The sequence below is a fragment of the Zootoca vivipara genome, chromosome 9 (genome assembly GCF_965207765.1).
Source record: "Zootoca vivipara chromosome 9, rZooViv2.hap1.1, whole genome shotgun sequence".
Lineage (NCBI taxonomy): Eukaryota > Metazoa > Chordata > Lepidosauria > Squamata > Lacertidae > Zootoca > Zootoca vivipara.
The window spans coordinates 13,966,646-13,987,975 of NC_142592.1; the positions used below are offsets into that span (position 1 = coordinate 13,966,646).

The 21,330-nt window shown below is 41.0% G+C and overlaps 1 protein-coding gene across 5 annotated transcripts in view; it reads right to left on the minus strand.

Moving 5' to 3' along the window:
- The window catches only part of PLXNB2 (plexin B2), a 351,723-nt gene that overhangs the window by 262,025 nt on the left and 68,368 nt on the right, over positions 1-21,330 (minus strand). For 4 of the 5 annotated variants that reach the window (XM_035128378.3, XM_088676784.1, XM_088676785.1 and 1 more), the window contains exon 2: positions 136-302. In XM_035128378.3, coding sequence (XP_034984269.3) covers positions 136-212 — 77 coding nt within the window. In that variant the 5' untranslated portion in view covers positions 213-302. Of the gene's footprint in view, positions 1-131; positions 303-21,330 lie in introns of those variants that run through there. The other variant, XM_088676786.1, reaches the window with a different exon arrangement.

The following is a 21,330-nucleotide window of genomic DNA, read 5'->3' on the forward strand; positions in this document are numbered from 1 at the left end:
AGGACTAGTTTGCTATTCCAAGGGCTATTTAAAAATTACATATTGGATTTTTTTAAAAAAAGAAATATAACATTATTTACCCACATACTGCATAAACACTCCTCAAAAAGCAAACAAGTTAAAACAAGTTCTTACCTGCAGTGAGTCATATGACAATCTCTGATCTTTAGCGCTGGGAAGAGACTCCACCTCAGGTTTTCTTCAAATACCATAAAATGCTCTAAAAATAAGGAAGGTAGACCGATGTAACCATTTTTTCCTTCAGGTCTCACAGGAGTCAAAAACTGTAGCTCTGGACAAATCTGCCAAAAAAGGAAAGAAAGAAAATTATATAAAAATCAAGAACCAAATATATATATACGTAGCCCTAAACTGTTTGTGATCTGAAGGACCACTTCCTGTATTGCCTGCTAAGGATAAGCCCTGCTCATAGTTTCATTGAGACCTATAGTTTGTGGTACAATAACATGAAGAAGAACTTTCTCTGTTATGGAAACCTGGATGAGGAATTCCCACAAAGATTCAGTTGCCCCTGTCATAAATCACTCCTACCGTAGGTGTCGGCTCAACACATGTTGTTGTTTTATTAGATCTAATGTGTTTCGGTTGAAAGTTTTTTGACTGATTGTTAGACTGGAACATGAGTTATTTCTGTTTTAATGTTAATGTTTTATGGTTTTTGCATTGATTTATGTATTTTATATTTTGTCAAGCACCCCCCAGCCCCTCTGGGAACCTTCAGGTTGAAGGGCAGAATAAACTTCTAATAAACGATATATGCTACTTTCTTACCATCTTAAAAACTCATTGGGACAGAAGGAATGAGCCCTTGTCATTCTAATGGGCTTTCTTTGCTGGTTTAAAATATATACTCACTACTGGTAGTCCACACTTGTGACACCAACTTTGTTTGTTTTCCAGCAATGGCATTTTTTATATCTGAGCGAACACCTAATCATTCCCTGGGAATCAAATATAAAGTCTGGTCGTCGTATTGTGAATACCACCACCATTACCAGCAGGTTATAAGTTACTAGAAATAAGAGTGGTTATGAGAATATTATTATTATTATTATTATTATTATTATTATTACTCCGCCCATCTGGCTGGGTTTCCCCAGCCACTCTGGGCGGATTCCAACAAAATATTAAAATACAATAGTCTGTTCAGATGTCTTCTAAAAGTCTGGTAGTTGTTTTTCTCTTTGACATCTGGTGGGAGAACGTTCCTTGGGCGGGTGCCACAACTGTGAAGGCCCTCTGCCTGGTTCCCTGTAACTTGGGGGAACTGCCAGAAGGCCCTCGGCGCTGGACGTCAGTGTCCAGGCAGAAAAAGCACACATACAGTGGTAACTCTGGTTACGAACACTTCAGGTTACAAGCTCTGCTAACCCGGAAGTAGCTGCTCCTGGTTGCAAACTTTGCCCCAGGATGCAAACGTAAATTGCGCACCAGAGGCGCGTGCGCAGCGGGAGACCCCATTAGCGAAAGCGTGCCTCAGGATAAGAACGGTTTCAGCTTAAGAACGGACCTCTGGAATGAATTAAGTTTGTAACCAGAGATACTGTACCACTGTACTTGAGCACTGGCTAGGATGTCAATGGGAGTCAATGTGGGAGACCAGGGTTCAAATCCCCACTCAGCCAGCTCCCTGAGTGGCCTTGGGCCCAGTCACAGTCTCTCTGTCTAATCTACACCCTTGTGCAAATTCGTAACCAGAGGTACCACTGTATTTGTGTCATTGGCCTTTTTATACAGTGAAAACCTTCTTGTGCCATAAGGCTTTGAACTGAATTGCAGCTGTTGATTTTATGACGTCCTGTATTACTTTGTATAGTCTTATATGTGGCTATTTAATTGTTTCATTACTTCAGCGTTATTGTAATCTCCTTGGCTTATATCCAAAGAACTTTGAGACGAAAATGCATTATAATGGTATCTACAGCAACTGAGTCTATTGAAGTTACACTTTAATGTGAAGGCATGCATTTATATATATACATATATACAGTATATAAAAACCAACAAGATCACTTATTCCTATATTGTCACTCATTTAGCAAGAATATAGGTAAAAATACTAAGAATGGAACACCTTGCCATCACTACTAACAAATAATAATAATTTCTGTCAGCTTTCCTCGGGGGAACAAGATGTATTTATCAAGATTAATCAAACCTAAAAGCTTGACAAGACATTATGTTGTAAAAATGCAAGTAATGACAACTTTCTCATGCCTCAAATTCAGCTATTCTACTGAAAACCAGTTTCTGGCAAGGACCTATTTTACTCTATAATTCTCAGCACTACTAATACACAGAGTAATACAGAAGCACAATGAGAAACTTCTTCCATCTTGCAGTCCTTGCAATCCTTTCCCTTTTTTGAAAAGTCATCACCACCCTGTCTAAGCACCTATGACATTTTCTAATCATCGCCCAGAAAAACACTGATAGGAGATAAATGAAATTGTGTATTCTCCTTTGCGCTCTATGTTCTGTCTCCAACATCAATTAAAACAAGACATGAAACAATCTGGTAGTTCAGATACCAGTGGCATTTGCTTCTGGCGTCGGATTCCAGTCTTTTTGTGTATGTGTGTGCAAACAAAACTGCACAGTATTTGCAACAGTAGCTGGACAAGAGTGAGAAACACAGCCAAATGCATAGACCAGACACACAGATAAGAGAGAGAGAAAACAACTGCCACCACCCTAGACTTAAATTCACTTTGAGTAAAGTCAGCTTTCAAATTTGTTCCAGAAGACTTGTTAACCAGTGAACACCATTGCAACATAATCAGGCAACATCTTATTTTCATTCATATCCTTAGAAAACGCACACACACATAACCTAGGCTGACCCCAACCTCTTTCACCACCAAAGGAACACGAGGGAACAACAAAGAACCTGCACAAGCGACGCTGACAACCCCCCATGTATATTAAGTAAAAAAAACACCGTCACCTGACCCCCCCATCTACTTCTATCCCCCTCTTTCTTCCCAATGTCTCAACAAATGAAACTGATTTGTAAAAATGTTATGAGAGATATTGCATATATTTCTGTAAATCAAGAAAACCTTTAATAAAAGAAAAAGAAAACACACATACACCACACTTAAAGTCAACACTAACTGTCTTTCAAGCCATCAAGTTGTATATTATATATATGAATTACTGTGATCTCATTTCCTCCTCCCTCAATTGACTTTCCTCTGACTAGCTCTTACTGTTTCAATACGGAGTACGTATTATTATATTGCCTCTTTGTACTTGAAATCCCTGCTTCACACACATATTCTCCACCATTGTCATAATTGCTAGGTGATTTAGAAGGACGTTCTACCATCACTGGCAATCTAGTCTGCCCCTAGAGAGACTTTTATCTTTAATATTATCTATGCACCTTGCATGCACACAGAAAGGGGCTAGCGAGTGCACAGGACTCTGCATTTGCTCAGCAGTGTATTCTGTTCCCCAAAGTTTCTTTAACTGTCAATTGCCACATTATAGTTGAGCTCTCATACGACATAGAAGTTGCTTTCAGGACTTTAGCAGAATGCAGTGGAAGTTTAGCATTCATTTCCGTGTTAACGGCTTCCAGCAAAATCCATTTGGAACCCCGTGAGCCCAGAAAATTGTGAGAATACTGTGAAGAGATTTGGGGTGATATGTTGGCATGTAAAGTGATTTCCTGTCCCTATCATGGGTGAATCGGGGGGGAGGGGGCAGAAGCATGCATGTGCAGAAATAGTGGGGGAGTAGCAACATTGTCTAATGATGTTTGTTGTTGTGTCACACCATGCCAACTGGTGTGAACAAAGTTTAGCACAACATGCCAATATATCAGTCAAAAAGGCACTGTTGCATAAGGCAAGAGGCACTGCAGTGTGAAAGGAAATTACAAGTGGGACAGTAGCACTAGCAGGATAATCAGGAAAACTATCACAATATATTTCCCATGTCTGAATGCGCCCTGTGTGTGCAAACTTGCCTCTATCAACCAGGAAGCATTTCCTGCTTGCAACAGAGACTAGTCATTCTGCATACACACCACATGCTTCCAAGACAGAGAATGGAGAAGCTCCTCTCCACCTCCACTCTGAGCTCTCTCTGTGCATCAGAAATCCTGCAAAGCTTTCAGTTATGCCCTGTGTCTGTTCTTTCCTTGGTAAAAGTTGTTGTTGTTGTTGTTGTTGTTGTTGTTGTTGTTGTTGTTGTTGTAGATGGCAGTGAGACGGGGGAGTATAAACAAACGAACAAAACATTTTTCTTTATCCCAGGTTCAAGTACTTAGAAAATCTGTTTCAAATAACCCCAGAATTTTTTAAAAATAAAAATTCCTCCATTTATAAAAATAAAATATTTATGAAACAAAACATCTGGAAGTTGTTAACAACTGGTTATTACATATACTTGCTATCTGCCTTTAAAAAACATTGTTCAACCTTCATTGGGTTTCAAGTACCTGCATTAAGCTGGATAGCCTCACCTTATAAAATTTCCTAGGAAATCATTTTTTTCTTCAAAATCTTCAATTACCATCTAAATCCCCCTGCACAAAGCATCAGCTACACAACGCTGGAACCTGAAATGGCCCACTGCAAAACATTTATTTCAACCACAGCCACCAAATCAGCTTCAATTTACCCTAATAATGGTCAATGGAACCTGAGAAAATAATTATATATTTTGTCAGAAGAAGAACGATTTCTCAACATTTGCATAGGGAAGAGAATAGTAGCAGTCAGCCTTGAGGCTCAGCAGGCTCTGTTAGTAGGTGGTAAATAAGAGAATGAGAGAGAGAGAGAGAGAGAGAGAGAGAGAGAGAACACGCCTCTTATAGAAGAGACACTTAATCTTTGGAAAGAAAGGGAATAGGGATGGTGTATGTTAGGCACCCTGATGGCACAAGATTTATACAGCCAAACTGATGCCTGTCTTAGTGCAGGCAATTTGTTCAGCAGTTTCAGCTGCTCACTGGTGCCTGGGAAAATTAGATGCCTAACCATGAAATATTAAAACTAGATGGCAGCAAGAGTAAAACACACACACACACACCCTCTCTTGGTGAGTTTTAGGTTGGAACCATTTTTATTTTTGGCACATATTCTGAAAGAAAAACCAATGAGACCATTATGGAACAGTAAGTGAATAATTCCCCTACTCCATAATTGAACAAAGTATTAAGACAGGTGAGTGTTTGTTTAGGTGCAAGCATTGCTGTTATTTGTTTTCCTTGGGGAACCACACCATTCATTTTGTGAAACCGCAAAAACATCGGAATCAAGAAGTCAAGGACTGTTCCGTGGAGATCTGCCATTTAACCTTTCTCTCTCTGATAAGGCTCAGTGGACATGTTGTGCTTAGGGAACTTTTACTACCGCTATAGGTATTTCAAATAGCACAACAGAACAACTGGTTCACACACAAAAATCTGGGTCTAGGACACACATAATGCCACATCGGTAATGACTATTACAAAGAACAATGGTTCCATCTGCCAGCTGATTATCTTAACAGGGCTTAATAAGGAGGGAAAGTGTTTTACTAAGCCATTTAGAAGTTGGGAAAGGGTGCTAAGAGTCCATTTTAGCTGCAGCAAAACCCCTCCCTGCAAAAAATAACACTATGGGATGTGGGTTTTTTAAAACTTAGATTAATAAAGATGACTTTTTTTGGAATTTTAAGCATCATTTCATTAGGAGCGGCAACGGCACAGCAAAGCAAGAGTGCTCATGTTTTGTTTTGTTTTGTTTTGATCAGCATCTTAAACCGTTAAGCCTCCAATTCTGATCTGTGGCACTGAGCAAGGAAAGCTTTGCTACTCCCCCTCCCCCTCCCTCATTTACTAAAGGAAACCACCCCCTTGACACTGTTACATGTATGCAGGGAAGTCAAAGCATACAGGTTTGTAGGTAAGAACATGCTTCCCTCTGAACAACAAATAACCCTTTCAGACTTCTGGCTGCCATTGAGAAGAAGCAGAGGGCGAACAGCAACTCCCATCCTTCCCAGTGGCACAGTCCAGATCTACTTGTAAATTTGGATAATCTTTGAGAGGTCAGAGATCTCCTAAGTTTGACCTTCAAACAGCAACACTGTAATACACCTCTGCTGGAATGAAATAAGAGTGCTTTGAGACCTGTTGTTGAAGAGGGTTTACATTATTCAGACAGGCCAATCAATTCCGACTAGATATACTTGTGGCTCATAATACCATCTTATAACTACTTTTTTGCACCTACAGCCAGGGCCGTCTTAAGCATATCCGGCACCATAATGCAAAGCTCCCTCCGGTGCCCCCCCCCAAATTTCCCAGAGTTGCCAACCTTCTTTTAGGAAGGATGGTGCTGCCGGAGGGGATGGAGGAGGCGGGCAGTGGCTGGAGGGTGGCTCCTCTGATGGGGAAGAGGCAGAGGCTGGACGCAGTGCCTCCCGGTTCAGCTGGCCGCTTTGTGCCGCAGTGGCCACGGCAGACAGAGGCTCCAGGTGCAGCGCTGCTTCGGCACGGGTGGCATGGCGGAGGCGGGTGAGGGTGGCGAGCTAATGTCGAGAGGTGCCACGTCTAGCCTCCACCTCTTCCCTGGCGCCCTCCAGAACTTGGCGCCCCACACCACTAGCTTCTATGGGTTAGATGCCCCTGCCTATAGCCAGTGTTAGAAACTGGCACCAAATGGCTTCTTAAATCAAGATTATAGGCCAAAACAGAATGCCTTGTTGCCATTTGGGGGCCAGATGGCTCAAAAGTCCTATTTTTCAATACGACGTTTTTTGTTCCTGAAATTGATTATGATAGTGCAGATAAAATATAACAGATAGAATCCTACAGGGTGTGTTGCTAGAGCGTGGAAACAGTCTAGATCTAAGGATCCCCAGACATACAGCTCCAGGTGGTGGAGACATCAAGCGCCATCCTGGCGCCCAGGCATCTTCACTTGTTCGCAAGTGGCTGGTAGCCAGATGCAAAATATGCCTGCCGGATTTCAAACGTTGCCTACAGCTGTTAAGTTTGTTTTAGAAAATGTTCAATATTCATATCCTAAGGTGACGGCTGTTTTTGGCAGCCAAGCCTCAAATTGCAGTTGCCAAGCCCCTGCCAATTTGGTTTCCATGTGACCAAGGAATTATGGGTGCTTTCCTCAGACTACGGCCAAGGGTCTGTCTCCTGTTCCTGATCCAGGGCAGGAAGGAGTGGAGGTGGGGATTGCAAGTTTGGCCCTGCATGGCCAAAGTGCTCCAAGTAATTCGGTCATGCAATTGCCAAACAATGCCTTCCTCCAAGCCTAGAAGCCGGTGACTTGGGATCACTGGGCAACCACAGTGATGATCTCATCCTGCCATATCTGCACATACACATAGCTTATAATGGAGGCAGCCAAAGCACACTTGTCATGGTGCGAGAAGCTTGTATAATAAGATGATATACATCTCATTACGCTTAAGGCATTACTAAGGAAATTATGTTCTTGCGCTACAGTAAAAACACATGTATATAATTATGCAAAATGGTATATAATTATTTTTAGCATCCCGGCAAAAGCATTAGTGATATAAACTTATGTAAAAATATTTAAAAGATAATGGCTGTTAGCTGATAATATGCACACGCAGGGTTGAATTAATAAGTGAAATTATATTAAAACATGGAAGCATTAGATTCCTACAGAAATGAACAGAGAAGCATGACTCAAAGAATTTGTTAACTTGCCAGATTACCAAATAGCAGTGATTTGCAGGCACCAGCTTTTACTAGCTTTGCCACAGAATCTGGGTGACAATTATCAAATGCCAAAACGATCTTTTATTTATAAGAGTGCAAGCTCAGGTTAATTTGAAATTCAACTGGCACCTTCCATAAACAAAACTGTATTTTACAACATGTATTCAAGTATACTAACAAGGTGGGTATTTTTGTTGCTGTTGCTAATGCTATCTATCTCTAAAAGCATTACCGCACTGTAGGTAGCTCCTTAAAACTGATTGTGAAGGTCTTGTAAATCATCTTGAGCAATGAAGCTTAAGAGAAGCAATTTGTCACTTTTACTACGATCAAATGGTGGAGCCCCCTCCCCCAAAGAAAAACCCTTTGCTTTTTCTCATCCATAATTTTTATATTTAAATGCCATTACTGCAGGAGGGGTCAACTGGCTTACACAACACATAAAAAGGAGAGGTGCCAGAATGGTTTCTGACAGCCATTGATAAGTGACAGCTTGCACAGCAAACTGCTTCCTTAGAAAGTGGAGATGAGCCACCATGCCTGATGTCAGTGAAGCTAGGCATTTTTAAAAGAAAAGAAACATGGGGGAACTATTGGAACACAGAATGTACTGGATAATCAGTGTGCTTGTGAGGAATCATTGGGGCAAAGGGAGAATATATGTTATACCTTGCAGTGGTCAAAAACTGCTCCTATAGAAACTGAAAACCTGACTGATATAGGGCATAATGCAATAACAATCTCTCCTACCCTCCTACCTTGGGAAGTGTGGTTCTGACCAGTCCTGAAGCAATATCTCAACTTCCCTTCTTGGTTATCAAAATAATTCATTTCCTAAAACAACCCATCAATTTCCTGCTACTGCGTTAGCAGCTGCTAAGATCTGCTAAGAGTTTCTATTTGCCACTATCACATCACCCAGTTTGGGCATGAATCACACTCATTGAGTGGAGAACCACCCAAACAGTTCTCTTTTTCGAAACTACTATTTGTCTAATCTAGTACATCTACTATACCACTTTGGAGCACCCCAGAAAAGCCCCAATATCAACCAGGCATCAATAATTTGTAAAGAGAGTCCCGATAGCAGCATCACCTGTAGTCAGTTTCCAGGGAGGACAAGGTGTGAGGAAAGCAACGATTTGGAAACAACCCAAGCACAACATTTAAAAACTGGATTTTTGCTGCTATGTTTTAGTTTGCAATGGAAACATTTATTTCTTACATCAGCCTTTGTTTGAGAGTTGTGAAGACTCAATATTTACACAGTTGGTATTAAAGCAATTTAAAAAAATAAAATAAAATAAAGGCCAACACATTTTACTTTGATGTTCTGCCCTCTTTACTCCCATCTTCAATGAGTACACAGCAGATCATAATAAGGAAGTCTATCAGTACTTTCCATCATACAAGGGCAGAAGCGAAAATGAAGTCATTTTTGAAGTTCAGATTTCCCATTTGGCTCTATAGCCTTTTTATACAAAACAAAATGTACTGCTGCTAATGGCTTTTCTGTGAAAAGCTTCCACACACATAGAGGTTTTAAAAAGGCATAATAACCCATAGCCAGGGACGCAGGTGGCGCTGTGGGTTAAACTACAGAGCCTAGGGCTTGCTGATCAGAAGGTCGGCGGTTCGAATCCCTGTGACGGGGTGAGCTCCCGTTGCTTGGTCCCAGCTCCTGCCAACCTAGCAGTTCGAAAGCACGTCAAAATGCAAGTAGATAAATAGGAACCGCTACAGCGGGAAGGTAAACGGCGTTTCCATGTGCTGCTCTGGTTTGCCAGAAGTGGCTTTGTCATGCTGGCCACATGACCTGGAAGCTATACGCCGGCTCCCTCGGCCAATAATGCGAGATGAGCGTGCAACCCCAGAGTCGGTCACGACTGGACCTAATGGTCAGGGGTCCCTTTACCTTTACCTAACCCATAGCAACAACAAAAGCCACATCTGCTTGAAAAGAACTCTTGGAAACATAACCCAAAACCCACCCGAGATCATGAAGACATTTCACAGGAGCAGCTGATACATATTTATTTCACAAACTTCCCACTGCAAACCACCCACTTCACTGCTGTATTTAAAGTCATCAATATTACAGAACCAGCTTCCAGAAATACATTTGCCTGTCACTGAGCATGCCATGACATCCACAAAGGATGTCTGGAGTTGGAAATACCAGTGGTCCCTAGGTTCAGGCTAGAAATAGACAACATGCAGACCATTTCCCGCAGAAGGCTTGTCATTCCAAAGGACTCTTCCCCTGCATAAAATGTCAGGAAACATCTATGGCATTCACTAAAGGATGTTCAATGTTTCTGTCAGAGGCCTGTTGAGTAGAAAGTAATTATACTCCCCCTGTAGAGTTCATTTTGCAGTTCACCTCCCTTTGATACATGCCTTTCATTGAAAGGTGGCCCACATAAATAATTTCTAAATATTAAATGACATCATTCTAACTACTATTACTACTATTATTAATCACTTCCCATCAGGCACACTGAAGCAATCTAAAATGTAATAAAAACCTATATAAAATAGTTAAACAGAACCAGTTAAAAACAACTGCATATATATCAATCCAAATTCAATACAGATGCCAAGTGGTATAAATAACTCAATTTAGAAGGTTTGTTGAAATAATAAAACCAGATCACTAGGTAAGATTGGCAAGCCAGTGGTTGGTCATATATATATCTATCTAAATATATTTTAAAGGGGCAATTGGACAGAGGAGAGAGAACAATAAGCAACTTCTAGAATTATAGTGCATAGTTTGAGCACATGAGATCACTATGTGGCTGAAGGAAAGTTGGGGAGGGGAGACCTCATTTATGCCACTTCGGGTTTCATGATGTAAGAAAGGTGGGATATAATGGGAAAGAATGGATGGATGAATAAAAATGAAAGAACAGAGCTTGGTAGGCTTTTAAAAATGATTTACAACCTCTCCAAAAGACATGCTTTGAATACAAATGATTACAGTGCCTTCAAATAATAATAAACTTTATCAATACATTAAGGGGCATCTCTAAAGTGGTGGTATGTATAGCAAAAATGTTAAATTTCCCAATACATAATCCAGTACTTTTGAAGTACTTTTCAACTTTACATAGTGATTACACCTCATTAAAGAGCTGCTATTTTATCTTCAGGTGACAATGCTCCACGGGTCATGCCCATTCTTATGATTCCTGGTGTTGCAATGGTGTGGTGAACATGGCATGTGAAGTAACCTCTCAACTCAGATACCTTGCAGCTGTCACTGTGCCACGGTTTGTTTCCACGGTTTGTGTCCCCCCCCCCTGCAAGTTGGACTGCAATCTGTTGGCATGGTATATACGGCGACATCCTCTTAAAACAGGCAAGGAACACTACACAGGCAGAAGGAAGCCAAGGTATCAATGTAAAGGTGCATAACAAGATTCTGGCATTTCAAGCAGATTTTGAAACATTGTACCTTCGCTCCCACCCACCCAAATTAAATATGCAGTTGATTGTAATTACACATTGCATTATATTTCACTGAACACCTTCCCCTATATTGTTTTCATGGCATTTTATGTTTTTTTTTTCTATTTGCCGCCAGTATTTCGTTGTGCACTGTCTTGCTATTTTGTATGAGTGGTGGCCTGAATGAATGAAAGAATGTGCTCCTACAGCATCACTGCCTACAACGGGAAAGTCCCTATTTTGTGGGTGAAATGGGTTGCCAACCTTTTCCTTCTTACATCAACCAACACACCGTCACTACTTTTCAAAGACAGAATGCTCGAAATACTCCTGAATGGTAAAACATAGATTCCTTCAACACACCCTAGCTGCCAACACCTGCAAATGAATGGAATTTTTATTTAGAGGCTGCATTCCAGAGACTCTTCATACCTCAAAACCGCCCACACATTTTGTGGCTGCCCACGTCTTGACTGGATCACTAGAACACCCTATTCTTGAAAGGAAAATTGCAAGATCACTGCTACACTAGGCCAAGATACAGCCTCAAGTGTTCCATCCAGCACTTTCACCTGCCATGGTGACTGCTATTAAGTTTTTGCTTTTAATTATACAAAGACAGTTCAAGCATTATACCAGTTGCTGGAAGCCATGGGAGGAGAGAGTGCTCTCCTGTTCCCTGGTTTCCAACAAGCATCTGGTTGGCCAGTGTGAGAACAGAATGCTGGACAAGATGGGCCATTGGCCTGATCCAGCGGGCTGTCCATCTGTTCTTATTACAAGGTATGCTTTCACAACACAGCAATGGTCCTGCTGCGTTGTATCAACTAACCCAGCATCCTGTTCTCACGCTAGCCAACCAGGTGCCTCCCCGGGGAATCTGCAAGTAGCCATTCTGCCTGGCTGCATCAGAGGGCAAGATTGTGCAGTGAAAGGCCTGCCTATCAGTCTCAACTGTTTCTATTCTGTTTGGTCATTCTGTAACCTTTATAGAGGATTATGCAATAGTTGGTACTTGTATTTTCTTACCTCCTGTCACCTTCATATCATAGCTGCCAAGTTTTCCCTTTTCTCGCGAGGAAGCCTATTCGGCATAAGGGAAAATCCCTTAAAAAAAGGGATAACTTGGCAGCTATGCTTCATATTCCTTAATAAGCAGAGGTAACGAATACACATTTTTCCAATGCAAGAATCCCCCTTGCTCCTGCCTTTATAGTGTGAGCAATCAAGCAAAACAAAAAAACAAAAAACAAACCCTCTAATAAACCACAGTTTCCCCTTTCATCCAAACTGGGTAACTGGTTTGACACAAACCAGGTTATTAAACCAACTTGAAACCACGGCTTAATATCCCCGACTTTTTCCAAAGTTTGGAACAATCGCTTCCCAGTTTGAATGAAATATGAAATTATGGTTTATTAGAGGTGTCCTGGATTGATGACTTGCATGAAGGAGTGAAGGGGCTGGTTGTATGGTGAAAGGTTGATTGATCTCTCTCATTTTATGAAACTGAGATTGTCTGAACTGAGTCATTGGCTGTTTTGAAACTGTTACTAGCCTTTACCAAAGAAAGAGAAGCCAAGAAAGAACTATAAATATATATATATGCACAGTTGTCAAAGTGAGCAGCAGTCTTTTTAAAAATAAACTGCTATGTGCTTGGATATTTACAAATATGTGTTGTTCAAGTTTTTAGGAATTGTTATTAGTACAGCTAATATGTACAACGTGCGCGTATTACAGACCTACTTGTCAAATGATGATCTTGTTGGTGCCATAATATTGCCTTGGTGCATATGGCTATCTTGTTTTTAAGAATGCTTTAAATCCTTAACACAAAACTACTTTCTTCCTCCTGCCTTTGGATTGTTTCCTAATTGAATTGTCCAGGAGCCAACTTGTAACTATTGATTTAGTTAATGCTGAACTTTGGACCCAAGCTGTTTAAACAGATTACACTCTACTTTTATCAGAGAGAACTCCCCTCTGCTTTTTAACAAGGCTAGTTGGATTATTTGTCTTATTTGATTATATATTGACACAGCACATTAGAGAAGAATCTTGAATATTCAAATTATGATGACTGCGCCATTAAGGTAATGGGTGCACTTGTGGGGCAAATGTGCACACAGTTTCTCTCTCGAGCTCCTTCATGCGTTGAGCATAGATCAACCCATCTCCACATTTGGGAATTTTGATAGCACACACATCAACACAAGCAATTTGTGAATCAACTTGACCATCCTTTGTGGCTATGTAAATAGATGAGCAAGGATGCACAAATGCATTCGCCACTGGCGAGGATGTTGGCAGGATGAGCAAAAGTAGGGAAAACCCATAACTTTAGGACTCCAAACCCAGTCTTGCTACTGAGATAAGTTTTCTTCAGGCTACTAAGATGCACAAAATATTCAAACATCAGTCTTACTATATCAATACCAATTAATATCAAGTGTGGGTTTAAGCAGGGGTCATCAAACTTTTTCAGCCTGTCCACTGTCCCTCAGACCTTGTGGGGTGGGGGCAGACTATATTTTTTGGGGGGGGAATGAATGAATTCCTATGCCCCACAAATAACTCAGAGATGCATTTTAAATAAAAGGACACATTCTATTCATGTAAAAACACGCTGATACCCGGACCGTCTGCGGGCTGGATTTAGAAGGCGATTGGGCTGGATCTGGCCCCTGGGCCTTAGTTTGCCTACCCATGGTTTAAGGTGAGTACATGGTTTTTGCATAATAAACCACTTTTCAGGAACCATGCAACTCAAAAGTATGCAATATGCAAGTGCAGAATTCTAGACTCCCAAGTTTTCATGGATAATAAGGAACACTAGAATGACACTGAATGGAAAAGGTCATTGAAAGACATGAGTTTCCTATACATAGTTGTCAAGCTTTCCCTTTTCTCATGAGGAAGCTTATTCAGCATAAGGGGATTTCCCTTAAAAAAAAGGGGGGGGGGAGAACTTGACAGCTATGTTCCTATAGCAGTAGGCACCGTACCAGAGAAATAGGATCTAGGTTCTGACAAGTTGCATTTCAGTTTGCAGAACAAATGTGTTGATTCTCACTAAAACATTGGATGCTGAGAGCTCATTCAGGGTGAAACTGCTACAATGAAAATGACTTGCCGGAATTACCAAGACCTCCATAGATAAATCCAGGTATGCATTTTCCCCTCCTAACAATTCATTTCTGTAAATAAAAAAGAAAAACACTATAGTATATCCAGTCTACAATGGACTTCAAGAGAGAGTCATTTTCAGATGCAATCTTCCCCAAGTAATAGGACAGTGTCCTATCTCCCAGCAAAAAAAAAAAAACCAAAAAAACACCAGCAATTTTAACAAAAACAAAAACAAAAAAAGACCCTGGTCTGTAATACTTCTCAACTTTTCCTGATCAGTTACAGATCTAAAAGCTTGCTTTCCCTGACCACATATAGATGATCCCTAATTAATTAGCTTCACATTGAAGCCAATCTTTCAAAACAAAATACAGTCGTACCTTGGTTCTCGAATGCCTTGTGACGCAAACGTTTTGCCTCCCAAACGCCACAAACCCAGAAGTGTGTGTTCCGGTTTTTGAATGTTCTTTGGAACCCGAACGTCTGGCATGGCTTCTAATTGAGTGCAGGAAGCTTCCAATCGGAAGCCGTGCCTCAATTTTCGAACGTTTTTGGAAGTCGGGTGGACTTCTGGAACGAATTCCGTTCGAGAACCAAGGTATGACTGTACTTTGTTTTTGTCAGGTTGGCTTTAATGTGTGTGTTTACCTAACACTTTATATTACACTTGAAGTCAACTAAATGCACCTATTATACAATGTGTATTTTGGGCATACTAAATTAGAGCACAATAAAAACAAAGGCTAGAGAGATTGGAGAAATTCACGTCCATGTTTGGCACCTGCTTCCTAGTGGGAGTCATGAACCAGTTCTCTTGAAAACAATGGTATTTTGGATCCTACGGAAAGTAGTGATGAGCATGCATATGTGAACTAATTCATGTTTCCCTTTTATTCTGCTGCCCAAAACCACTGAATGCAACTCATAGCAGCTAAGGAACATGAGGACTGCCTACCTGTGCATCCTTCCACATGATAATTTTCAGCAGTAATTTCTGCATATACTGTATGACAGATAAGGTCTGGAACGTTACTAGGCAAGATCTCCAAGGACCCAATAGTCCACAAAATCCTACAGTTTAAAGACATATGCTATTACAGAAATCAGCATTCCATTAAAGTAAGTGGATTGTGTGTCTCAACTCACTAAAGGCTCCTTGTCCCAGCAGAGGCTGCTGTGGCTGGAGGAAGACAGGCCATTGTCATCAATTCCCCTTTCTGTGCCCCTCCTCCAAATCTGCATTGGGTGGGAGAACTTTAGAACACCATGGGAATGGCGTGGGAAGCTGTAGGAGAAAGGAGAAAGTTGCATCCTCAGCCCCCTTCCGCTCATGGAAGTCTCCACTGCAGCAAATATCCTTCCATGAGTGGAGGGGCACAACTAGATACAACTACAAATTGGACCATTCCAGCAAGAGAGATCTATGTGTGAGATTCTTATTTCACTACTTATGAAGGTTCTGAACTTTTTTAAAAAAATGGTTTGCTCTCCACCTTCCTTCAGGTGCCACTCAGTTAACCCTTCTTAATTGCTCAGCTCCTTGAAAAGAGGTGTTTTGATGTTCCAGGTGCTTCTTCTTCTCAATGTGCATTACTACCACAATAGTCAGTTGGCATTTACAAAGGAGACTGGCATAACCTCTTTTCCAGATCCAGGTCAGTCTACGTGCACACACACACACACACACACACACACACACACAACAAACAAACACACAAACACAATGCTAAGTGAAGTCACCAACGTCTGCATTGTAAGCAATTAAATGTGTGTTTACAGCTTGTCTAGGTAGTAAGTAATTAAATTTCCCTTGCTGAAGCTAAAATCTATGTCATCCTGGATTGTCAAACAGGAGACTCTGCCATAGCCAGGTTTGCTACAAAGCAAAACGGCAAGATTACTTGAGCTATCCCTGTAACAACAGTGGAATACTAATAGGATTAAAGTGTATGCTTTAACCGAATTACTTAAATGACAGAAGCAAAGACACTCAGGGCCTTTCCGCATGACCAAGCAAAGCAGTCCACAACAACATTTGATTCCTTTGTGCTATGCATGCACAAGCTCTGATACCCTATCCCTAGAATGGAGGGTGCTAGAAGGTGGAGAAAGAAAGAAGACATTGAGGCTAGCTTTGCTGTGTAAGAAAACAACTGTAGCACTCCTATTGGGTAAGGGCTGTAGCTCCGAGCTCTTGCAGAAGGTCCCTGGCATCTCCAGATAAGACTGGGAATGTCTCTAGTCTGAAACTCTGGGCAGTTGATGCCAAGTAAGTGCAAACCACAATAGCTAGATGGACCAAGGGCCCAGTTCAGTGCAAGGCAGCTTGCTATGTTCCTATTCAGAAAATTCATTGAAATTGCTCAATCTATTAAAATATTAGTGATGGGCTTTCCCACCGAGGAAGAATGGATAAGCAAAGTGATGGACTATGTGGAATCGGCAAAACTAACAGCTAAAATAGGAGACCCCTTTGTGGATCACTGCCTTATCGTGGCGAAGGGGCTTGAATAACTCCAAGAAGCTATGAGCTATGCAGTGCAGGGCCACCCAAGACGGACAGATCATAGCCGAGAGTTTAGACTAAATGTGATCCAACTGGAGAAGGATCTGGCAAACCACTCCAGTATTTTGCCAAGAAAACTCCATGGACATAAAAAAGAAGCAGCTTTGAGAAGAATGTGAGTTTCCAAGGCATGCTCTGGTTCATTGGATCACGGAGAGTCGAACACGAATAAGACAACTAAACAACAACATTAAGAGAACCTAACAATGATTGTTTTGCAGAAGAATGGAAGCCTTTTTTGGACTATTTAAAGAAACACTATATAATATGATGAATTCACAAGTACAATTTGAACTATGTGCAGCAGAAGGAATTAGATGACTATTGTGTTATTGTTGTGATATAAGAGGGAGAAGATAGGGTGCAGCACCGGGGAGAAATTAAAATCACCATGGGAAATGGGATGAGAAGTTAACCAAACAAAGGAAAAAATCTATTATGTATTACTGGAATGTATATGTGATTTTATTTAAAATATAATATAATTGGAAAAAATATTAGTAACGGGCTGTGTGTTACACAATTTTACAGAGTACTGTGGATATGCAAATGATGGAACTCGTGTGAATGTAACCTAAGAAGAAATAAAAATATATTTGCTGGATCAGACCTAGATCTAGTCCAGTATCCTATCCCCGATAGAGTACTACCACATGCCTCTTGGGATCCTTCTGTTCTCATTTGCCCGCCATATTTGGTATTCAGGAATGTGCTGTTCTCCAAACACAGGGCTCCATTTAGCAGTCATAAAGGTAAAGGGACCCCTGACCAGTAGGTCCAGTCGTGACCGACTCTGGGGTTGCGGCGCTCATCTCGCTTTATTGGCTGAGGGAGCCGGCGTACAGCTTCCAGGTCATGTGCCCAGCATGACAAAGCCGCTTCTGGCGAACCAGAGCAGCACACGGAAACGCCGTTTACCTTCCCGCTGTATTTATCTACTTGACATGCTTTCGAACTGCTAGGTTGGCAGGAGCTGGGACAGAGCAACGGGAGCCCACCCGTTGCAGGGATTCGAACCACCAACCTTTTGATCGGCAAGCCCTAGGCTCAGTGGTTTAACCCACAGCACCACCCACGTCTGTCATAGCTTGATGCAAAATGATAGATTGTTTTTAAAAAGGATTAAGTATGGATATAAGGGAGTGGCCATCACCATAACCTGTGCTACGGAATTCCTTTAGTTAATTATGCATCGGGAAAGCAACTTAACATTTAATTCAGAGCCATTATATTAAAGCCATGTATTTGAGTCTGCAGTTGATGGCTGGCAATATATTAGTGATATCATAGCCTGTGAACATTCCCAGAGAAGTGTAGGATGCATTATATTTCATTTCCGCTGGCAAAAGCCCCTTACCGTGTGGGTGGTTCTGGGTCTGGAAGCATTTATTCCAAGCGAAACTGCTTTTCCACTGCTGACAGTTCAGTGTCTACGTTTAAAAATAACATTGTACAACTTCTGCATCCTGCTTTTTATCCACAGGCCTTGCTAGCAGTTTATGGGCTCATTTGAGATTAGACTCTCTCTTTTCTTTTCTTTTTTGGCAGTAGTTCTTAGACTGGCAGTATACCACTGTAGAATTAATTGATTTCAGGGACATACAAGACTCAACCTTACAGTAGTTAATAGCAGCAGTTACTCCCATTATAGTATATTGGAGAGTATTCTGCCACCAGCGGGAAGGAAATATGGCAAAATTCACATCTAATACCACTGACGTTATGCCTCCCTCTGGTATAAACAGGTCCCAGTTTGGCTGAACAAGCTAGTGAATTACTATGAAGCACGCTGGCTTAAATAAAAAGCAGAAAAGCTATTTCAGTGAAAATAATCTTAACAAAGTAGCAACCAAGAAGTATCTCACAGGTATCTGATCAATACGCATGTTTACTGAACTACAGGCAATTTCCTTGGTAATTTATGCATCATAATCAATAAAGAAGATGTAGCAAGCGAGAGGGAATGTTTTGAGAAATATTGAAGTGTTTTCAGTGCGGTTTTCTTTCTAAAAGCCCCTCTGCAGGCATAATGTTTAACAACGGTTAATGAGAAAACAATTGTATCTGACTAGGGTGGCGCTGTGGTCTAAAAAACCACTGAGCCTAGGGCTTGCCGATCAGGTCGATGGTTCAAATCCCCACAACAGGGTGAGCTCCTGTTGCTCAGTCCCTGCTCCTGCCAACCTAGCAGTTCGAAAGCACATCAAAGTGCAAGTAGATAAATAGGTATTGCTCTGGCGGGAAGGTAAACGGCATTTTCATGCACTGCTATGGTTTGCCAGAAGTGGCTTAGTCATGCTGGCCACATGACCCGGAAGCTGTCTGCGGACAAACGCTGGCTCCCTCAGCCAGTAAAGCGAGATGAGCGCCACAACCCCCAAGTCGTTTGCGACTAGACTTAACTGTCAGGGGTCCCTTTACCTTTACCTATTGTGATTTACAATGAGGTTTTTCATTATGGTTAAAAACATTATGTCTGAATGTAGCAAATGTTGCTATGTCTTTATAATCAGTCTACTTACAGAGGGATAGTACACATTTTGCCGGCATGCCTATGTATAAACATCCCAGGGAAGGGATGCAACAGACTGTAACTCAGCTTCCTTAATAATCATGGTTATGCTTTACATGTACTATAAAAAATTATAATAAAATACGGGGCCAAAAGAGTTACAAAATTAGTTTGGAATGTGTAGTCTCTCTCACACACACACAATTTCAATGAACTAAATTACTTGAGTAGAATACTCCACATTACAATAGCTCTTAAATTATATCCAATTCCAAAGAGTTGAATATTCAGTTCCTTTACAGTTTTAAATGGGGATGGCTATATGAAATAAAATGCACTCTGTGCGGATGGAATGGGAAAACATATATTAGGTTACGGAGATACCACAAGCGAGCTAAAGGAGAACCGCATCAAAATACTAGAAATGGTGTTTTAAAAGATGTTATTTCTGTAATTAGCTGTGAAAAAATATAAATGGAGGGGGAAAGTTTGCAAAATGTGTCCATATATGTAACAACAGCTATACTCTCTTAGATATTTAAAATGGATTAACACTGCACAACTTGAACCCACAATCTCCTTTCCTGATAAGTTTAGTCTTGGCAAGTACATCCTTGCGTCTTGCTAGAACATTTCAAACACCCAGATCTCCTGGCTCTGAGACATTAGAAATGCCATTCTACTGGTAGGGTTTCAACCCACTGGCACTTGGTACACCCATGGAAAGTTCACTGGCATCAGTCTACCACTGGCAGTAGGCCCCAAAACAAGACATTATGGGGAAGAGGACTGGGTCCAAAGGTCCCCTGTTCTCCTCAGAGGTCCAGAGCCCATTAACTTGGAGCTGCTGTACTTCATTCTCTCCCTCTTCCTGCGCTTAGGATTTCTCTGTGCAACAGGCAAAATGGCACCACACACCAGATCATAAAAGCAAGACTGACTGCATATGTGAACTTCCTCCAGTTTATTTAACTGTTAATTCAGACCTACTTGAGATGCAATTTAGAAGTTACTAAATCTTCACTCGGGTATAATATAAGAACACAGTTCAGGTTACCTTTCAGGAAATAGGATTTTGACAAATGTCCGAGTCAGGCATCGCAATTGTGTGTTTTTTCTAAATTGGAAATGAATTGGAAACTTTGCCAAAAAAATTTTTTTACAGAGCTAGAAATCTGTCGTTTAGCACAATACAGGTGGTTCTAATTGGAGGACAGAATTAATTTTCAGCACCCCCAATGAGCTGCTATTTTATGAAATTGGCACACTTATTCATTCTGACTGCTAATTACTGCGGAGAAATAAGATCATAAATGCTGCGTTCGACCTTTCAACAAGGGTCATTAAAAAATTATAAGCTTTTCTAGGATTTTCAATATTCATGAGCTGCTCCAAGCCATGATATACCATCCATGAACTACTAATATTGGCCACAACCTAATTAGTCAATCCAACTGCAAGTAAGCAGGTAGCCTAACCAAAGATTTATTGTGCAATTTCTCTCCAGGAGCTGTCATCCCTGAAGAGGTAAGCCACTGGGCTATGTTTTAAGAGGCTAGCCTCTACTGAAGCAGCAGCTGCTGCTGCTGCTGCAAATTAATTTTTTCCTGATGTACATCTGGTTTCCTGATTCACAATCGCATTATTTCTTTGGATTCAAGCCTTTAAAATGGTTCTGTAGTATACCACCTAAGAATAAAATCATATCCAAAATGAAATTATTTCAATTCTTTCAAAAAAAAAAACCCACCTTCTGCACAATAACCTACATCTCGTACTCAGGTGCCTATATGAACACAAATAGTTTGCTACCTCCAAATGCAAAGGCACTTAAAATTATTTTTCACCATAAATGTTTGCTTCATTGGAGATAGCCCCTTATAAAATATATGCACATTACGCTCAGATATAGAATACCATATAGTCACCCATGTTATCAAA